This window comes from Harpegnathos saltator, unplaced genomic scaffold (genome assembly GCF_003227715.2).
Source record: "Harpegnathos saltator strain DR-91 unplaced genomic scaffold, Hsal_v8.6 scaffold115, whole genome shotgun sequence".
Lineage (NCBI taxonomy): Eukaryota > Metazoa > Arthropoda > Insecta > Hymenoptera > Formicidae > Harpegnathos > Harpegnathos saltator.
The window spans coordinates 1,095,135-1,117,031 of record NW_020229890.1 but is presented as its reverse complement, the minus strand read 5'-3'; the positions used below and the strand labels follow the sequence as shown (position 1 = coordinate 1,117,031).

Genomic DNA, 21,897 nt, shown 5'->3' with positions numbered 1-21,897 from the left:
TGTGATAAAAATCACAATTTTACAAGAGGAAGAAGCAGCCAATTTAATCTCTGTCGCAGTCCCGTCGAAACTTTTGCCTAATGTGACAGGGAGATGAGAGAAAAGGATAAAGAGAGAAATAATACATCCGCGTATTATCATCGAAACTTTGTAATCCCGCCTGGAACAGACTTCTCGGGGCGGATATTTCCAGCGCGGATACTTCACTCTCGAGCGCACGCTCTGCGTCTCAAGTCAAGCGAGCCATGCATTCGAAAACTCATTAATATCGTGCGCGTGTTAATTTTTGCCTCGCGATAATACTACCGAATTGTCATTACGTAATTCCGAAATTCCAATTTAACCAATCTCACGTACTTAATTTTACACACAAGTTACGTGCCTATGCGAGAAAATAATGAGAGATAATAAAAGAGCGCGCACGCTCGTTCGCTCGAGTGTTTGCGCGATTGGAAATCGAATGAAATTTTTACTCGTTGAAATAATGGCGGACGAACCAACGAACGGCATGGAAATACTGTGGAGAAGGCGCGTTCCCAGCGGAGATCTATTTTAACATTCACGTACACACGCTGACGCGACAGCTAACACCCTTAATTACTGACACAATCATCATATTTATTATTCGTATAGACGATAAAGTATGGACCCGTTTTCGAACCAGTCGCAGGTGCAAAACACAAGGACACGATATATGTCTGAAGCGAAATTAACGGCCGGTCAAACACTCGAATTTTCCCACGAGTCGCTTGTAGCTTTTGGTCAGATTTATCTTTTTTTCCCTCTTTTTTATTCAGAGGTTACTGTTATTATCGCACGAGTATGTCTATACATACGTGTATATCTATACATACACACATGCATATTTTACGTCACACGAGTAAATGCTCGTTGCTCTCGCCATCTGCTCGAAAAGTGTTCGCTCACTCGTGTGACCCGGTATACAGTGGTTATAGATACATAAAGAACGAATATTGGCGCGTTAAATCATCGTTAACGTTTGTGGCTCAAGCTCGCCCTAAAAGTTACCGCGTAAAAGTAACGATAAAAAGTCACTCGCTCGATCGGGGGATTAAGTCGCACGAAAACCTATAATACCCGACTAAATTGATTCGCGCGAGTTCGCGAACGCGCTCAGAAACGCGCGTCGTCGCGCTCTCTCACTCGTCGCGGGCGACGTTAGATTTTTCAATGAACTCCTGCACTCGTGACGAGAGTTTCGCATTAACGACGGAAGTCTGTTCTTTTTCCTTTTCCTCTTTTTTTCTTTTTTTTTTTCCTTTTGTTTGTAACATTTGGTCCTGGCGCAACTACAGTCACTGTGCCCGGTATTTGTGCTTACGCGAGATTAGCTCCCGCGGGGCTCGCACTCTATCACTTGCAACAAAGCTTGCTGATGTGAAGATTTAATTGACACATTGTTTCCTTCCTCCCTTCGTCTGTTCCGTTTCTTTTTTTTTCTTTTTTCTTTTTCCCTTTCCTTTTCCGCACGTATCGTCGTCGACGGGGTACCGAGGCGCGATTGGTCGCGTCGTAATCGCAAAAGGGCAGCGCTTGAATCGTGCCTTCGGCGCAGGATGTTCGTGGCAGCGGGCGTAATGCGCGTCACATGGTGCGACGGCGAAACGTAGCACGTAGCATCGTTTGATTATAAAATTTCCTAATTTCGAGATGTTTACTTCATTATGCAAAACGGTCGATTTTAAGCATCGGACGTACGTCCGAAGTATAAATGTGATCATTTTAAAAGTAGCTTAAGTCTCGAAATTTATATATTTTTTCTCTTTTTTCTCTCGTAGAATTTCGCTTATTAAATTTGTTGCAATTAAGATGGCAATTAGGGTGTATGAATGTGCCTATGCTTATGTATGTGTGTACGTATGAATGATATTCGAGATGAATTCACGTACAGTTGATTAGTAGTTGCCGTGACACATTGGAATTTGCAACGTACGGAAAAGATAAACGCGCTAAAGGTCGCGCTAAAGCAAGATGAATCAGATTTTTACTCGGGATCTGTTCGCCGACCTACTTTCGCTTAATTTAAGCAGCTTTGCCGAACCTCCTGAGCGCCTTATCGCTGCATCTTATTCGAGACAAAGGTTCTTAAATTCGGCTCAATTCATCCTCCTATCTCTCTCGCCCGGTGTTTTTACGAAGTCAGCGTGATCGATGCATCTTGTCTCGCTCGACAGCGAGTCGAATTCTCTCGTTCGAGCGCGTTGTCTTTGTCGCCGTTTTCTCCCATTACGCTCGGTCGGGCGAGCAATTTATTTTTCCAGAAAACATTTGGCTATCGGTTGCCGAGGTAAAATATGCTTTTTGCAAGTTAAAGTGCAACTGTAGTTAGAATATCGCGAGCGCGCCGTTGATTGCTTCGTTAACTTTTACCTCGTTAATTGCGCCATTCTCCGGCGAATCGCGCAACATCGCGCGCGAGTTGTGTACTATTTGAGCTGTTACTCGGTAGAACTCGAAAAGTGGGACAGAACCGGCACTGATCCAAGGGCAACGTTGCACGTCGATGGTGGTGGGAACGCTTGTAAAAATGTTATTTGCGAAAAAACAAAATTCTGTGTCCGACTGCGTTTGAATGCCTGTGTCTGTGTGAGATGTGCGGCGCGAATGTATGAGTTTTATGTGCCCGAGCAAATATCCGTATTTAGATGCGCTTCGCGACGATTAAAACTTTCACACGGAGCCGTTCGATCGCGCAACCGATTGAAAAATACCGGCAACCAATTGGACAATTTACGGCGGCCTACGAGCCCGCGTTTGTTTCCTTTTGAGAGTCGACGCGACCCTCTTCCTCATTCCACTCAATCCTATCACTTTGACAGACTTTATCTTAAGGTGAGGGCTGTGAAGCGGCTTGCGTTTCATAGCGGGTGGAACGAATAAAGGGGAGAGAACTGTCACGTTACAAATTTATACGTCCACGTGCGCGAGAGGCGAAGACGGAGCGCGCCTCTGTCGCCTGAATTATCAATATCTTCGCGAAAGGGAGAAGGAAGAGTTCAACTTGACGAAGTCGCGCGAGTTTTGCAATTCAGTTTACCGAAAATCGACATGACGAAAAGAGACATGAGCCGGCAGGACACTAACGAAAGAGTTAACTAATCACGTCTCCTCCTCTCTACATGCTCCATCCTGTGCCGAGAAGCACCCTTCAATCAGTTCCACTTACCTTCAGTCATCACCTCGACACGTCGAAAAATAACGAGAACCTATCGGAGACTCTGACACGCTGACGGTTTGCCGCATTTCGCGAGCGGCCGTCAAATTTCATACCTTCCGCGATTGGTCGCTCGCGAATGTGGGAGAGAGTATCGGATAACCGAAGCAAAAATCCCGCCATCACTTTCGTCACTGAGCGAACGTGAAGAAACGCAGTCGCCGTCGCACTGTAAACTACTTCGCCAGATTTGATTCGATGAAGCGGATTTGCGCGTCAGATCGGCCTGCGGAAGCATGTCATCGCGTCTTCGTCTTCGTCCTCGCCGTCGTCGCTCGATAAGTCGATACCCGCTTGTTCCATTCTTCCCTCGTGTTTTTACTACCCTCCGCGCGATTCTTCGCTCCTCCATGCTGGAAGTAAGTAACTCGGAATTTCGCGAAGTCGTTGTCGAGTTCTTTGCGCTCGGCTGAACCGCAACTTCGCGGCAGACATTACACCGCGGTAAAATTGCAATCGCTCGGCGTTCTACCGCGAATTTTCCCCGACTTCTCTCCGGCTCGAGCCTTGTTACGCGACGCATTTCCCGCGGGGGCGCTGTCTGTGTGGAAAGTAATGGGACTTGAGCTTCGAACCCCTGTTCTCTGTTGAAGGGCTACGCGGAATAGTAATCCCGTCCCAGAAATCGTACATCAATTTTCCAAAGTTACAAAGTGACGTGTGTGAAACAGAAAGGGAACGTACGTTCCTCCTAAGAATCTTTTTTTCTTTCTTCCCCCCGCCCCCCCTCCTCTCTCTCTCTCTCTCTCTCTCTCTCTCTCTCTCTCTCTCTCTCTCTCTTTCACTTTCTTTTCCTTTCCGAGTTATATCCTTGCTGGAAGCTCGATGTTGAAAGTAGAGGAAGCGCGGCCGGCCTCCCCGCAGTCGGGCGAATTAAGGGGATCGGAAGATCGATGGCTACACGCGAGTCCGGCAATTAATCGCGCGAAATCGGTGTTGATGCGACCTGGAGTTCGCCGGTGAACATTTCCAGGCGAAGAAGAATACATCGCCCTCGGCGATGCTAATTCGATTAGGCTCTATCGCGTGCCTTAAAATCCAATTTCCGCGTTCAATTTGTGCGTAAAAGAGAGATAGCGAGGAAGTAACGGGGCGGGGGGAGGGGGAGGAGCAGGAGGAGAAGGAGCGCATTAGCAAAAGCGTCGAATCGAAGATTCGCTATCGGAAATCCTCGTTCTGATGTAAGTGCCTCGTGGAGGTCTCCATATTGATTTCTCCGTCGTGGCCCGCACACAGCCGTGCACGCGACTCGTATCGAACGGCGCCCCGGGACGAAGTTCCTCGGAAAATATTCTCTGTCTCAGTCGCGAGGACGCGCTCCGTCCAGTATCATTCTTACGGACGATCGGCGAATCTGCTTCCACCGATAGAACTCATTCTGTTTTCCCTCGTCGCTGCTGCTGCTGCTGCTAGGCGGATCTCTGCCGCTGCCCGGCATGAATCCGCTCGAATCCATTGATCTCTCTCTCTCTCTCTCTCTCTCTCTCTCTCTCTCTGCGAGGAGCTCCCGCTGGTTGTTCATTTTTCATCGCGAGACGACGTCCTTGCGTCGAAGTTGTTCGCGCGTACACTCTCTTTTTCTCCGTCTCCCAAGGACAACGATGACAAATTGCGATATCAACGTTTTCATTTACATTTTAACGGTTTATCGGTGTTTACTGTTGATGCAATGATCGATTCCCACGATGCGCTCGATATCTCTCCTCAGCTCCTCAGCGTCCTCGCTGAAAACTCCATGAATTACCGGGGATAAATCAATCCAGGCGCGATTACACTCTCCCGCGGACCTCACTGTCTCCGTTTTATCGACTAAATGCCGAATCTCGGCGATGCCGAATCTCTCGAGGACTCTCTTCCGGATCTCTCCCCGCGATAGGCGGATCCTCTCCGTGCCGCACGTGTCGAGGTCGAGACCTCGACTACTCATGAAAAAGATATACCGTTATCGGCCTCCCGCGATGCTTTTCTTCCGCGACCTCATTATCCATTCTTCCGCTGCAATCTCATCATCCTTCTCTCTCCTTTCTCGGACCTCCTCCCCTCCTCTTCGCTGATCTCGCCCTCGCGGCTTGTGTTCTCATTATCGCGTTAAACTTTTCGAGATTACGAATTGCTCCGTGCCAGCCCGTCCCTCATCGTCCTCGCGATCCTTTCATTGCCGACGCTACGGCCTCAACTTCCGTCTCCTCCGTCGTGGTCGCTCGACTCATCACAGCTCGATGATATCCGGCGCGCGAAATTGCACTTTGCTGCTGAACTTCACCTCCTGGACGATCTTGTTACAGCCGTCGTCCTCGTCCGGATCGGCATCGCCGCTCCGCTCATAATCGTCATCGTCGTCCTCTTCCTCCTGCAGGTCCTCCAGGACCTTGCGTCTGTCTAAACGCCAGCCACCATCCCTATCGCTAGCCGCCGACTTTTTTCTCCTCTCGCGAGTTTTATTCTGGCGAACAGATCGCCGTGGTTATTTGTATCTGAAAGTCGAGCAGAACGGACGCACTTTGGAGCGTGAGTGTGCTCTTATCGACCACGGAGAGAGAAAGAGAAAGAGATAAAGAGATAAAGAGAGAGAGAGAGAGAGAGAGAGAAAAAGAGAAAGAAAGAGAATGAGTGAAAGAGAGAAAGAGAGAGAGAGAGAGAGAGAGAAACTCGTTAATTTATGTTTAAAATGTTTATCTTACTACGGTTTGTCTCTTTCTTAATTTTTTCATCTCTTTCTTAATTTCTCGACGGATTACATACGGTTGACAGAAAAATGTCGTTGAAATTGCACCGGTCGCAGAGTTACAATTTTCGGGAGTAACGGCTAGACAAACATGATTCCCCGGCACAGGTGTTTCCTATTCAGATTCGTATTCTCCCAGTTTTGAAGGGCGCTCTTTGGGGGAGAGCGTGTAGCAATATCGAAAATGAGAAAAAATGTTTACGCTATATAACACAAAATGTTTTGCTCTGCCTACTTCCTTTTCTTTTCTCCTACTTTGGACGCCTCTGTGTGTGTGTGTCTCGTGCGCAGGTTGTGAAAGTCCAAGTCGCGATAGAGGAATTGTTACAAAGGTCTTTCCCTTGTAATCGCCGCAAATATTTCAATCATCTCGTTATCACGTGGAGCACGCAGCATGGGCTTTGCGTGGGCGTTCACATTTCGCCAACGATAGAAATATGATAGGTGTGCGTTTATACGAGCCGCACGATACGTGATATGCGCGCATGCTACTCAGCTCTCCAGATGTATCGAGTGAGTGTTTTAATATACGCAGATTGAAACGCGGTGACGCGCCGTGGGAAATTTTGTATTTTTTCCTTTTTTCTTGCGCCGTCGGGGGGATCGCCGCGCGTCGTAAAATAGTTTCCACCGCCAATCTCTACGGAAACTTGGTCGACATCGCGCGTTATTTTCATTACGACTCGCGCTCGCACATTCCCCGAAGAAAATCCGCGCGACGTCGCGCTTATTACTCCCCTATCTTGAAAATTTTTAGGAAAACTAATCTTGATTGGAAGTGTCGCTTTCTATATCTGCAATTTGTAAGAAGACAACTTTTAGACATCACGCAAGACGCATTTCGCTCGAGTGAATGTAACGTTATCAGCTTTGTAATCAACGTAACCGATCGTTCAACTGGTTTCATGCAACTGACTGTTCAAAATGAAAGCTGAGAAGAAAAGTCCTGTAAATCTTTCTCTCGATGCTCTCGAGACAAAGAGAGATAGAGAGAGAGAGAGAGAGAGAGAGAGAGAGAGAGAGAGAGAGAGAGAGAGAGCGAGAGAGAAAGGGGAAGAAAGAGAAAGAGAGGAAGAGAAAGATAGAGAGAAACAGAGAGCGCGCGACTTACCTTTCCGGTAAAGGGCATTCCAGAATTCTGCAGAAAGCCAGACCGACCGCGACCAATAGTATCACTAACAAAACCGCATACACCACGCATAGATGAACCAAAGAAAAAATATAGAGCGTCTTGTGACACCACTTATTGGGCGCGTACAACGAAAATTCGTATTCCGGCCACTTTATGTGCAGTATCCAATAATGTCCTGAAACACAAAGGGAGAAAAGACGACATGCGACGACAACGTACAGTTCAACGTCCCGCTTAATGTGTAAACGACAAAAAGTCAGAGTGCAAGTTGCACGGAATATATCGCTGAATACGGCTCTTTTCGCCTACATCGAAAAGTGGCTCCTTTGGACTACGTCCAAGAGGTTTTTCTCGCGCATTTCGCTCGTCCGTTGTCGTACGACCTGAACCGTAACTCTACGTTCGACCCAAAAACTTCCAAAGTGCTAACGACCTCGCAGTTACGTGACATACATATATATCAGGTGCTCGAGATTAAGCAGTCTGCAATTACGTGTCACCCTACGACCAACTAACCGTCGCGTTTTGCGGCACGACATTCGCAAACTGGCGCGCCGCACGAATTGTAAATATTGCACGGCGATGCTCGGTCACGAACAGTTTAATCGCCGTTACGGCGAACTTTTTCCCAATCACGGGCTTTCTCTCTCTGTGCAGAAATTGGCGTGCGAACGTTGTGTGTTACGAGGTCGCGCGATGCGCCTTACGTTCTCCGCCATTTCGTGCGGTCCCGAGTTAGCAGGAAGCTAACTGTTGGAAAAGAAAGCCGGTAGTTTGTGCGGGAAGACGAAAATAAATGTGTAGCCCGATTAAAATGATGATGCGGCGAGAACGCACTTCTGAAATATCTCGACATCGATCCGTTTTTCACTAAAGATAGAACCCGCCATTGAAACCACCTGTGCAAAGTGCAAATATAAACAAAGCCTGCCACTTGACCGACATTTTCGCCGACGTAACGCGGACAGAATGGATTCGCTCATAAGAATAACGTCGTGACCGTAGGAAACATCGCGCAATTAAGACCGGCATAGAAGAAAGTTAAACACACTTGACGCTTGCGGAACAACATGAAAGAAATTTCGGCATCTGCGCTATCCTCGTCAGCGATTTTCTCGGCTCGCGAATTTTTTAGTCGAACGATCAAACGGATAATCCTCTCTGATACGAAATAATTACAAAGTGTCGACGAGAAGATTGATATTAACTTCATCAGCAATTAAATAAAACAAATTAATCGTCGGTCGGTCAATCTCTAATAAGAAAACAAGTAAAAAGCTTTGCAGAGAATAATAAGACGAGTCTGCGACGGAAAGCGATCGATTTAATTATCCGGGTAATATCGGGAAAATAGCGATTGCTACTCTTATCGTGCATTTTATGCGAAACTTTTTTTACTTTCTGCATAATAATCTTCTTCGCAAATGTATTCGTGCTCACATAAAGTTATTACGAAATCACGGAGCAGAGTATGTATAATACTATGAAGTATATGTTTTCGTAATATGGCTTTGAACTCGCATGCATATATATATATATATGTGCATGTGTGTATGTGTATACACATATGTGTGTGTGTGTGTGTGTGTGTATGTATATACACATATGTGAATAAATCCTCTGCAGCTTTGCCGCTCAGAAAGTTCGAGGACCGCTCGTACGGAGTATAAAGTATATCCGCGATACAATTCCATACAAAATTGTCTGCTTACCTAACGCGAACCACCCGACCAGGAAGCACGATAAAGCTATGGAGAGTAATTTCATGGGCGAGACGTGTGGTCTAGCACCGGGAACGGATAAGACCTCCGGCCTCCGAGAGCGTATCTGCGAATAAAGCGCCCAGAACATACGCACGGCGCCTAAAACTCCACCGATCAGCATGTACACGGGGATGTACGGCTCTATCGGGCAATCCTTGATAAACTGCACACCTGTAAAAGCGTAAAATCAAACATGCGATTTTCGACATGTTCAGCGTCTGTCCGCGTTGAAAGGAAGAGGACAGCCTCTTGTGGATATTAGATTGTCCCTTGTACTATTGATTCCGTGTGTAATCTATTTCTATCCGCGAATATGTGCACGTTCAGTTATGTGTGTGTGTGTGTGTTTCCGCTTAGATACACGTATAAATTCCAACTCTCGCGCGCGTCGCATGATGCGACACGCGCGATATGCGCACGTGACAATCAATATTACAACTTCCATCTCTATTCGGCTTTTCTGTCATTCTGATCTCTTCTCCTCCTCTCCTCCTTCCGCCGTCAGTGTGGACCTTTTATCGCGATATATGTTTTTCATTTGATTCTTTATACGTCCGCGATCGAATACGCGAAGTAGTCTCAGCACCGTGCAGCTATAATCCGTGACGCGCTAGTTTGTCCAATACTGTGTGAACTCATCGTTATTCGTCGGAAAGGAAAAGAAGGTTGCTGACTTTTTTACTCATCCGTTGGAGTCTATCGTGCATATTCGACATGCGTCATTATCATGCACTTTTCGCAACGCCGATGAGGAATAATTTAGCATTAATTGCGTTGCCCGATATCCATCCTGTGTACCATCCTGCGTCGGTTTGACGTCCAGCTTAGGATAACATACATGCAAATATCCAGAGGTTCTCTTCTATATATACCTCGTTGTTATGCATGTCTTACATCTTGTGTATATGTGTGTGTGTGTGTGTGTGTGCGAATGTGTGGATATATACGATCTATTAATTTTCCGTGACATAATCTCGGGCAATCTTTCTCAGAAGATTTATTTCGTGGCATTCGCTATATCGATTGATGCATAAAGGGAGAATCTAATACAGTCATCACTCATGAGCCACACTAGCGCGCGGTAGAGATGTGCGAATCAAGAATTTTTATATCAAATCGAATCGAATCTCATTTTTTTAATTCGAATTTGAATCGAATCGAATCTATGAAATTTCACTCGAATTCGAGTCGAATCGAATAAAATCGAATCGAATCATTAAAAAATTTAACATGACTATTAAACACGCAAATAATGACGGAAGATTTTAATATGAAAGGGAATATTGATATTGTATAATATCATCTTAAAGGTAAAACATATATATTTAAATAATTAAAGTAATTTATAATTAAGTTATTAATTATAAGTTAAGTTAATTACAAGTTAAGGGTTCAAATGTACAGGCCCAGATGGCCCGTTTTGTAGCTAATGCACGCAAACGATAATGTATTTGATTCCTATTCGAATTATTCGGATTCGAAGTATAGGGATTCGGATTCAGATCGAATTACATTAGATTCAATTCGATGTGATTCGAATTCGAATAGTTCGCACATCTCTAGCGCGCGGTAATGCTGAGGATATCTCTTATTATTTCGTCGCATTACCGCGACGAAATAATAAGAGTTCAAGAGCGCGGCTGCATTTATTTAGAGCTCGACGTGGGCGTCCTCGTTCCATCTCGACGCTGCGATGCGATTCACGAGCTTCACTTGGGCTGCGCTCGCAATCGTTAAATCGCAAATGGAACGAGTCGCAGTGGAACGAGATCGAGCGCGGCTCGATGCCCACGTGATCGGATGAAATTTTGCTAAGAACCGACTGATGCTTTTAACCGACCTCTTTACTTCCTCTCTTCCTCCATCTGAAGAAGTTTCTTAATCTCTTTCCTCTCTTCTAGTGCCCGGTGCGCGATAGGAGATGGCTCTTAATCTCGCGCTAATTCCTTGGAAATGCGATACACGTAGCCGTTCTTCAAACCGACTTTTGTGCGTATCATCCAATTTTCACGACGCGTCTCGCGATCCCTTCGATTGTTCTTCCGTGCCGTGATTTACGAAAGACCTAAGTCGCACTTGGAATCGACGGCCATTTGGAATCCGCGGCCACTTTCGCGGTTCGCCTCGGCCATTATTATCGATTGCACGTTCTTATCGGGCGGACTTTGCCGGAAGGTGAATGCACCGGGCCCGTAATAAATCAGGTTGAACGTCTATGCCTCTCGTCCCGCCGCGAGTAAACGGCCATGCCCGAGAAATTAAGTATGCTTGCATGCCGCGAGCTCAACACGCTAGCGTTTCGCTAGCGTTTCGCTAGCGTGTCGTAATCCCGGTAGCATTAATTAGCTCGGAAATGACGCTGCATATTCCGTAGAATTTCAGACGAACTTTGCTACCAATCGCAAGTCCTGATAAACAGGAAACGCGCGTTTCACTCCCGCTTGCGGAGCGGGTGTTACAATCGCACCGCGCGTCGTTGTTACTTTCCTCGGGATCGGTAAATTGCACGTGGAATTTTTCCGAGATTGAACGATATGAACACAACAAGCGGCTCGCACACGCATAGATTTATCGCAAAGCTGTATTTAATTATATTAAAACCCCCGAGGGTGTGATTACGTCGATGGAAGTAATATACATACGAGTATATAAAGAAACGTGTGAAAATCGATTTGTGAGCAAAGCTTTAAGCGATTCACACGCGGCGAATCAGAAGAATGACGCTGCGTCAGGCATTGCGATCGATTGGCGAATCGAAAAGTTTAGCGATAATCAGTTGATAAGTCTTCGAGAATTATCCGTCCACCTAAGAAGAAAATTTCAGCGATTTATTTGCCCGGGAAAAGTGCCACGCGTAGCTTCATATCAGCGAGGGTCTCACGAGATATACTTTCGTTAGAAGGACATTGATAAAAGGACCTTATCTCCCACACCAATCGCGGCGCGTCCTCGACGTGAAATACCTCGGGGAATCGTCTTCCGCTATCAGGCTCCGTTCCTCTAATCTGAACTCAGAGCTGAGAGATCGGCTGAAGGAAGCAAAAACGACCGCATTACTGATAATACCGCGTGTTAAAAATTTTTTTTTGATATCTGAAATAATTCCCATCGGACGTAATGCTTCAAGGTGTATCCCCTTGAGAAAAAGAGAGGGAGAGAGGGAGTGAGGAACTAACGGAATAATAAAGAAAACTCCTTAGACCAATGCATATCGCGCGACCGAGAGATGCATAATAAAATAAAAGTCACGTCTCAAAAGACGTCGGAAGCTTTCGCGAAATTTCTCGAACCACGCAGACAACGCTGCAGTACATCCCGTTCAATTATTCCGTTCCTCTGAATTTCTTTCTCAACGGTGAATTAAACTCCCCTTTATGTGCATCGAGTGCGTAAAGACACGCTAACAAGGCTTCGAGAGCGTCAGACGGAGGAATCGCGCGGGAAAACGGTTCGATAAGAAAAAATATTGAAGCTATGGGTTGGTATTTTTTTTTTTCGAACAACTTCTTTTCGTTATTTCTTTTTTCCACACACACACACACTCTCTCTCTCTCTCTCTCTCTCTCTCTGTCTCTCTCTCTCTCTCTCTCTCTCTCTCTCTCTCTCTCTCTCTCTCTCTCTCTCCCTCTCTCCCTCTCTCCCTCTCTCTCCCTCTCTCTCTCTCTCTCTCTCTCTCTCTCTCTTTCTCTCTCTCTCTCTCTCCCTCTCTCTCTCTCTCTCTCCCTCTCTCTCTCTCCACCTCGATTCTCACACCACGCACGCCAACCATACCTCGACTCTAATCGCCCGGTAACGCGGGGAGAACAAAACTACTCCGCTTGCCGCAGTTCGCCCACAAAACGTTACGTATGCTCGTAAATAGACGCGACGGCGCGTTGGAGTTTTCATTCTTTAATAAAGGACATTTTATAGAATATTTTGAAGAAGAGATCGTATTGGAATATCGTGGAATTTAAAACAAAATACTTTCTCGAATTGAAAACTTAAGCAATTTTTCATTATAACAATTTTTATCCATAAAAATATAAATGAAAATACAAATTATAATAAATATAATTCTATTTATAATTAATTGTGATCTGTATAAGCATTTATAACGGAAGAAATTTAAAATAAATATATTATAAATATATATAATATAATATATTTATAATATATTTAAAATAAATATATTATAAATATATATAATATATATATTATATATATATATATATATAATATATTTTATTTATCTATTTGCTGTATGCATTTTTTACCCGAGAATATAGAGTGTCATGAAAAATCATGATGTACCGTTAGTATTATGTTAATAAATTGACAATCGGAAGACATTTGATGATTTATTGAAAAACACATACTTTTTTGACATTCGCTTCAGCTCTGTCTCGCCGATTCGTGCTCGGATATTATGTTTTTTCTTTTTGATTAATGTTTGTCAAAATCATCATTTTGGATAACATATGTTAAGATCGACTTCAACGGGTAGGTCGAAACATTAATATAAAGGTTGTTCGATTCGTTTTTCATCATTCTATAAATTTGTTTTGAAATAAGGAATTTCGGTTTAATCCGATAAATAGTGAGACACGTATATTATATCATTATTACATGGTTTTTGCACGATTATTATCATTTCAGACCACTGTGCGGCGGAGCATGCGTTTTAAGAGACAAAGCCGCGACAGATAATGAACGAGTCTCGAAACCGCGCGCATGTCGCCTCAGCGAGCGTCTCCCTTTCCGCGTTGAAACTCTCGCGAGAAAGTCCGTCGTTAATTCTTAAGTACAGGCATGCTAAGTATCGATCCCTCGCGACGCTTGCCGAAGTATAAAACGGATCGAACCGCGTACAGCAGGGCGAGCAGCCCCGAGAGAGGTAATGCCACTTTCGACCCACTTATCCCGCCGCTGTTCATTATGCAATATTCATTATACCATCGGAACATCATCCTTTCCTTACGGCTGAATTATTCCCGCGCGACCGGCTCGTCAGCGGTCAAAGTTCTCGCTCTCGACTTTCGCGAGTCGCGAGGAGGACTGGCTTTTATCGCGAGCCCTTGCGTGCGCCGCCTCCTACTCGAGAACGAAGCTCCTTCCGCACTCACCGAAGATGAACATCAGGATAGGCACAGTGGACAGACACGAGAGACATATGGTGAACGTCATCGTCTTGCTGATGACCCTCAGCGCGCGAAAGACAAAGTCGCAGATGCCGTTCGCTTCGAGATGGGCGTCCTTCAGCTGGAACACGACCGAGCCGTAGGTCGCTACGCCGACATTCGCAGCTTCCGCGTCGCCCTTTTCGGGTGCCTTGGCGCCGCTGGCGCAAAGTCGACGCGACTCGTCGCCTGAAAGCTGAAAGCACACGCGAGACAGCTCGAATCAGATTTTCTCCCGACCGTAACGGTAATGCGATTTGCCCTCCCCCCTCGGCTGCCCCCCCCTCCCCTCACCCGTCCGGCGAGTGCATTCACTTTGTTTAATATATCGTACGCGTGACGTGGGCTCTCGCCGCGCGCGGAAACTATTTCGCCGAAATCTACGGAAACGGACGGAGTCTAATTTCTTCGAATTCCCCGCGTTTAATCGATGTCACTTCGCGGCAACGTGTTCCCATTTGCGCTTTACTCCGCCCTCGCCCTTTACTACACCCCGTATTAGTTTGCGTTATCCTGTGCCGCTTCGCCTCTGCGTCTGCGTTGATTACGGAGAAATCCAATTAAAGGCCGCGGGCGAAGGCACTTTTTCCCGTTTATCGCGCAAAGGACCCGCATTAGACAACCTCGCGACGCGGAAATGAAAATCGAACGGTCGGCCGAATTTCCAAATGCGCCGTCGGACGTTGGGGAATCCTCCGAATATTCCCGAAGGATCGACACACGAGAGTGTCCGTATAAAGTCTCCGTGGGGAGCTTGACGAAGAAACCCGATCGACGCGGGCGGCGGAGGGTGATGGTGGTCCCCGCGTCTCGAAGGAAAGAGCGAGAGCTCCGTCCGGTGCGATTTAATTATCGGCACTTCCCGGAACTCTCGCGAGTTATATCAGTGTCCCTTCGATACGCCGCGCTGCTTCGACCGGATACCGGAGATCAATTTATATTCCGCTCACCTTCCATGGATCGCGGATCCAATAAACGGCCGTGAAAAGCGCGGACGCAGCGCGGGCGCTGAACGACTGCTGACACGTCTCTTATTTCTCACCGCCGATTGCCTCTCGGCGCCGCGCGAAATTGATCCTTTGAGAGAGATCCGCGTCCGACGTCCCGCGCATATTTCCCGAACGGGTTTTCTTGTGCGTGCGAAATAAGCGCGAAAGTCGCTCCCGCGCGAGGAAAATGTTCAGCTGTCACGCGCAGAGCGGAGCTCCTGCGCGCGACGCCTTTAATCCTCGACCTTTCGACCTCCCCTGCCGCCCCCCCCCCCCCCCCCAGTGAACACACCCGCTTGAATTTTTATATTCGAGCAACAACGGTACTTCGTTTATTATTTAGAGTCCAAGCGACGTCTGGGGGATGTTTCAGGACGCGCGAGCTCGCGACGCACGTACGACAGCACTTGCGATAAATCGAATCGAGTTCGCAGGACGCGCCAGTTTCATCGCGCAAAGTCGCCCCGTCGTCGTCGAGTCGCGCGCAGTCGAAACCGCTTCGGTCATTCTTCATGTCTCGAGTCAAGCGGAATCAAGCGTAATAGGACAGAAAAGTGCGGAGAGCCGCCAACTCGAGCCGCGCGGTCAAAGGATCCGAGGGTGTCCTGTACCATATATTCACAGTCTGAATGTTCCTTTCTGCGGGTAAAATTAACAATGAAACTAAAAGCTGAAGATATAAGGCGGAACAAGCCCTTTCGGACTCGTTGTAGTTTTCCGGCAAAGGGCAGACTGCAAGGCGCGAGGGATAAGGGTCGGTGTGGGATCTTCGCGTTGCGAAACTGCCGGTCGTATCGTCACTCACGCGTTACCTCGTTCTCGCGTACGCGTTGCGCCAACAAATCGCCGCCGCGTTGTGTCCGCAGAGCCAGTTCGTGATGCAATTTCAGACCGTATAAATTATTCCTTCAGCACAGAATTTTGTCCTTTTGCTGCGAGAAATATAATATCCCACGCGACCCCTGATGAAGAGACGAACGAGCGATCCCGGGAAATATAAATGGCGCCGCAACTTCCTTCGGCGCGTATCTTACGCGCGATTAAAATTTCGCACTTTCCGATCGATGATGCTGAGACTAAGAAATTTCACTGCGACATTCGCTGCTCCGTTTTTCCTCATCACGGCTGCCCTCCGACAGCCGCTCTTCGCTTTTGTAACTAAACCCAGGCCTAAACCCAGGAACTTCGCCATTGGTGGCAAAAGCTCGCAAATGAGAAAATAAATCTCTTGCGATATAGCGTAAGAAAAAAGGGGAGTGCTGCATGGTCGGCGTCTCTCTGAGAGCAGTAACGAAGGAAATTACTTTGAAGATTTTACGGGAATAAACACGGTAGAGGGGTTAAACGTGAGATAGTAGCGGGAAAGAGAGAGAGAGAGAGAGAGAGAGAGAGAGGAAGGAGAAAAAAGCAAGGCAAACAGGAAATAACGCCTCTACGAGTGTAGCTATCGCTCGATTGAGACTCGGTTCGACGGATATTCATTTGGCAAAGAGCAACGCGCCTGCCAGGACAAAACACCTCCCGTGAGGTTCTCAGTTTCGGCAGGTTGAATCTACTTTCTACTCGGGATTCAAGTTGCGCAAGTGCGCGTGCAAGTTTCTGATCCTTATCCCATAACTTGGACGAGATCTATTTTGTTAGTTACTCGATCGAATCTGTAGAATTTTAATAAGCTACCTGTTATCAAGGTTATTTCTCTGTTCCTTTATGTAAAGATACGCGTTATCATGCTACATTAATGACGGAGCACGTATCTAACTTTGGACGTATATCCTCATTATTTTGTTCTTTAAATATATACGAATACTTCAACTTTCAACGTGGAATATCTGTGTACGTTTAATAATACCGGATGTACTTAACGTACACGCGTTGACTGTCGCATTAACCGCGTGCCGTCTTAAAAATTTCTTTAATATTTTTAAGTATCATCTCCGCGTGCCTCTCTCGGGCGATGAGGCTTCGATGAGAAGCATCCTCGCAGGATGCTACAGAACACCCGAGGAATATTAACCTTTTTTCTCTTCTCCTCCATCCGCTGATTGTTCCGCCGCTAAGTCAGCTAAGTGACATTCCGCTTCCGGCGAGGTATCGTTACGTGCATATCTCCAACGCGACGTTTTAACCATGGAAATAATTACGCGCTCGTGCCGGAGACCGTTCGCGCAAAGTTCCCACTTTTTTTCCCCGAACTCGCGCGATCTGCCGATCTGCGGAGAGCCTTGTTATCGTCGTACCTTCCCGTGCGTGGAAAGCGTCATCTCGGTGACGTTTCGCATCGCCGGCGTAATTACCGCGACGAATGACAAATGACAAATTACGCCCACGAGTCACCTGCGGTATAGCCGGTATAGCGCGATAAAGGTCGCTGCGTCCCAGTCGGCCGTTTCCGTCGCACGGACGAAGTATCGCGAAACAGCCGTAACACAACTGGGGCGTGCAACGTAACGGCATCGCCCGAGGAAGAAAATCCCCCGGCAACGTTGGCGAGATAGCGCTGACCGATAAGGAGGCACGGGGTTACCTGCGAGACGGAGCTGCTGGCTCGCCTGGAATCGGCCCAGGCATTCGTTCCGTATCCCAGGTTGACCTGGGCGCCGCCGCTCCCGCCTGATCTGACGCTTCCTGAGCTCACTTCTCTTTGGCGATAAGGCGAGGAACTTCGGTTTCTCGTGCTCCCTGGACAAACACAAATATTTGAATTTCTCCGAGCGCCCTTCAAAGCTCCGGACAGCCGTATCACGAGAATACGTATGGACGGGATGTTTCTCACAGGCAACGGGATCGTGAAACACGGATAAGAGATATCTCTACTTCTTCCTCTTTTCAATCCACAATTTTCACTTACAGTCGGAAACACATATTTCCGCATCTTTTTCGCGATTCGCGCAGACTCGCGTTTGATCGGCTCGCTTCCTCGTGCACGGGAATGTTCTCACGATGCTATCTAAAGGCAATCACGGGGGTCGGTATATTTGATCGGTTTTCGTGTGGTCGGTATCGTGTGTTTGAATTTTGCACTCTGATGGTGTTTATCTCAAATATTTGTTTCCTACTTTTGTATATATATATATATATATATATATCCACACACGCACATTCGCTTCAATGCACTTGCATGCTCGCGTTTGCAGTTAACAAATCGCCAAATAATCGTACAACGGGAGATAACGGTGAATAGTACTACGCTAATAATAATTAATAGCGTTAGTGCGCGTTTTAATTTACAGTCCTCGCGTTTCCCTGCGAATTTCGCTCACAGAGTTAAAGCGACGCCTGCGCACACTGCAAACTGCAGCCGGGCTGTGCGATGGCACAGCCGGGGTTGATATCTTTGTCGACGAAGTAGCGCGTAAGCGCGAGCTGCCTCGCGCGATAAATCCGCGCTTCCAATTTACGGAATACGAATCCCATCTGCTGAAGAGACGTCGATTATCGCGACGCTCCTCGCGCGAGATTCGCAGCGAGATTTAACGACTTCGCTTGGCCCGGTGTAATTCGGTAAACAGGCCATCTCGTTGCGATCGATCTCGGGCGGATAATCGCACGGAAAACGAGCGAATCTGCGCCCCGCGGAAGCCGCGGCCGCGCGGCTCCGGCTGCGTGTTCGGAATTATAATTGCCGCGGGAAATCTGAAAGGATACGGGAATCGCGAGATTACCGGGCTAAGAAATTGCAGCTTGTACGGTTAATTTTATTTTCACCCTGAGAGAAACTAGCAGAGAGGGAAAACGCGCGCCCCGCCCTTTCTGATTACCGCGTACTGGCGCGCACGCAACCTCGCGTTCGCATCGCATTGGCGCGAAGCATTTTAAGCAGCGGTACCCCTATCGGACCCCTTCGATATTTCAATTTCGTGACCGAGTGTGGCTCTGCGTGGCCGCTGACATTAATAAGCACCGTGCATGCTCGACGAAATCAGGCCAATTTGCGCGACCGAAGCATAACCTTTCGCGGTATATCAGCGCGCATGATGTTAATTACCACTGAGGCGAATGCTTTTCATTCTGCTCGGCGACGTCGCGTCCGATTTCGCGCGGCTGTCGTGGCACCGTCGAGAAACACGGCGTTAAAGAGCTCGTTGGCTGCGGGAAGATTACGGGAATGCTCCCCTCCCCCTCCCCCTCCCTCCCCCGCGAGTTTTACCTCGGCGATATTAATGGCAAACTCGTTACCGCGAAATACGCAAATCTATATGCGGATGTTCCTAAGACGGTGATAAGCCGTGTGCAAGTTTGCCAGGGTTGTCTCACGAAGCTTAACGGTACAACATGCGCGCACGATATCGGACTCTCGAGTCGACTCAATAACGATTCAACGGTCATCAGGGATTTCGCCAAAGTTGCTCGGTTCATGCTTAAGTTCATCGACTCAAGAGATCGGTCATTTTGACGTTGAATCGAACAGTTGTCTCAAGGACATCTTAATTGAGTATGGCATGTGCTGTTCCGTTGCAGTTAGTGGTAGAAATTTGGCTGAAAATTTGACAAAGTTTTACGAGCCTCTTACCATATATGATGACAATAATAATAATGATAATAACTTACAATAATATTCACACGGGGAGAGCTCTTTAGTGCAAATATATAAGAGGAAAAATCATTACGCGAGTGAGGCAGATATCAAGATAAAAAATATCGTAACGAATAATAAATAAAAAATAATGATATACACTGTAAAAAATGATGTGTTAAATTTAACATATTTCATGTGTCTCAAATCGTCCGCTTTCATTTATGTATTAATTTAACATACAACAAATATGTTAAAAAATGACACACATAATATGTAAAAAATTAACACAAAAATGTAATATTTGTGAATACCGTCAAGAATCACAGTTTGTGTTAAATTGACACACCATGAATGTTACTTCAACATTTGGAAAAATTATTAATCTATGATTTAATGAAATGAAAATGTTAGATTGACATAATCTATGTGTTAAAAATCCAATCTTCACTCATACTAGTTAACATTATACATTTAACCCAAGATAACTGTTATAACGAGGAAAGTAACACATTTTCGGTGTTGACTTCAACGTATAAAATATGTCATAACAAGAATTCATACATTTGCATATAAATTGTGTTATCTTAATACTTGGAAATGTCGTTTTAACACTTGAAAATAGATAATCTTAATTTAACAACAAGAAAGTCTAGGTAACACAACAACGATATGTTAAATTAACACACGACTGTGTAAAAAATTTAACACAAAACTTTCTACACACAAATAATTTTCACGAAAGTACGAAATGTTTTTAACTGTGTAGAAAGGAGAAGTTGAATTACAGATTTAAGTGCAGAATGGAGTGTTTGAAATCAGACATTGCAAAAATAAATCTAAGTGATCGGCGTATTTGTTCGCCGCAATGCTCAGTCGAAAAAGTTCAGCATGTTGCACACAAAATGCTGTATGAAGTGCTCAGTATGAAAAACAGAATCTATCTAAATTTCTCACAGGAATATTACAATGTGAGCTTAGGTAAGTCACGGAATTGAAAAGTCGAGTGACACGAAATCAAACTGATCGAGAAGTTTTCACGTCGCGCCATTTGTTCCCTCTCGTTCTCAAATTTCGTATATCAATACAATATCGCGCTCGTATCGAAACACAATGGTATTATCGAAAGGTCGCTGCGCAAAAGCGAAAGCATTTCGTCGCGTTCGTGCGAACTGATTGAATCGCGGCGCAATAAATTTAACTACGCGGGGGAACACAGAAAATGGATGAAAGGATCCCGACGTCGCTTCTTAATGGCGAAAGCTCTCGTCGAAGTCGATGTCGTCGAGTCGTGCTCGGCCTGTCGATATTGTTTTGCATCGTTTGGCAGATCGCTCCTTCCGCTCGTTCCGCGAGTCACGTCACGCGCTATTTCGAGACCAGAATGTCTATCGCATCTGCGACCCCAGTGAGAAGTATCGAATGCACGACACCATGACGATCGGTACGCGGGAGTGTATGACCGGATAACCAATTTCCGCCACTTGAGTTATATTATCCGTATCTATCGCGTGTTTGATGCCTCAAGCGGGAGAAACGAACGAAATAACTTAATCGGCGTCTCCGGAGACCTGACGTCAAGTTGTACGGTAATGAGCGTCAAATTGCCATTACCTGCTCCCGCAGGAAGAGATACACGTTATCTGGAAGTTAATCTCCAACCAGCCCCAGTGGGAACGATAATGAACAGTCACGTAGAGTTTTGTTAACGAACCCATACTGCTCCGAACGAACCCCCCGTGCCAAATCTTTAATGTTTGCGGAATAAAAGATTAAAAAAAATGTTGGGAAAGCGCGCAGGATAACGGGAGGCGAAAGCCCACGAAGAAACACGCGTTTCTATTTCCATTTTGTAGATAAATTTAGTTTCTTTCGCGAATAATTTCCGCGACGAATATATCGCGCGAATTTTGCATGAATAACAACTATCTTATAAAGCGCGCGTAATAGCTGACAGGTATTAACATAAAGATTATTTAAATTTTATCAGAATATTATTAACGTTTTGGTTTTAGCGTGAAAAATCGGGCCGAATTTTCCTTTTTTATCCGATAGCTTCAGTTTAGTTATTTCACGGGCGGAGGAAAACAAAGGTATCGATTACCTTTAACGTTACCGACGTCGAATGTGCTATATGTAATAAGTTATATCGGTTTCCCGTGCAAATTTTTCATTCTTGTCACCTTACGGATTTCCAGCGAGGTTTAACGCGGCAGTCGCGATAGTGATTTCTGAAAATAGACGGCACATCGGCCGGACAATCATTCAATTCCCCTATGTATGATTGACGTGTGCAACATGTAGGCGTATTATTGGCGCAATTTGACCGCATTTGCGGTAGACACAAACGTTTCGTCTGCACATCTCGTTACGTTTCACCG

At 46.1% G+C, this 21,897-nt stretch overlaps 2 protein-coding genes across 5 annotated transcripts in view; one reads left to right on the top strand and one right to left on the bottom strand.

Annotated features, from left to right (window-relative positions):
- The window catches only part of LOC105188294 (transcription factor Adf-1-like), a 118,793-nt gene that overhangs the window by 40,000 nt on the left and 56,896 nt on the right, over nucleotides 1–21,897 (top strand). The gene's annotated exons all lie outside the window — the stretch shown is intronic.
- Nucleotides 3,995–21,897, bottom strand: part of LOC105188302 (uncharacterized) — a 38,230-nt gene continuing 20,327 nt past the window's right edge. Inside the window, exons 4-9 of one of the 3 annotated variants that reach the window (XR_003113583.1) lie at nucleotides 17,528–17,682; nucleotides 13,961–14,210; nucleotides 8,805–9,026; nucleotides 7,072–7,267; nucleotides 5,978–6,754; nucleotides 3,995–5,709 (exon numbers count right to left, since the gene is read on the bottom strand). Coding sequence is in view for 2 of the 3 variants with exons in the window: in XM_019843673.2 (XP_019699232.1) it covers nucleotides 6,691–6,754; nucleotides 7,072–7,267; nucleotides 8,805–9,026; nucleotides 13,961–14,210; nucleotides 17,528–17,682 (887 nt within the window). In the remaining variant the exon portion in view is untranslated. Of the gene's footprint in view, nucleotides 5,710–5,891; nucleotides 6,755–7,071; nucleotides 7,268–8,804; nucleotides 9,027–13,960; nucleotides 14,211–17,527; nucleotides 17,683–21,897 lie in introns of those variants that run through there. The other 2 variants (XM_025302962.1, XM_019843673.2) reach the window with 2 other exon arrangements.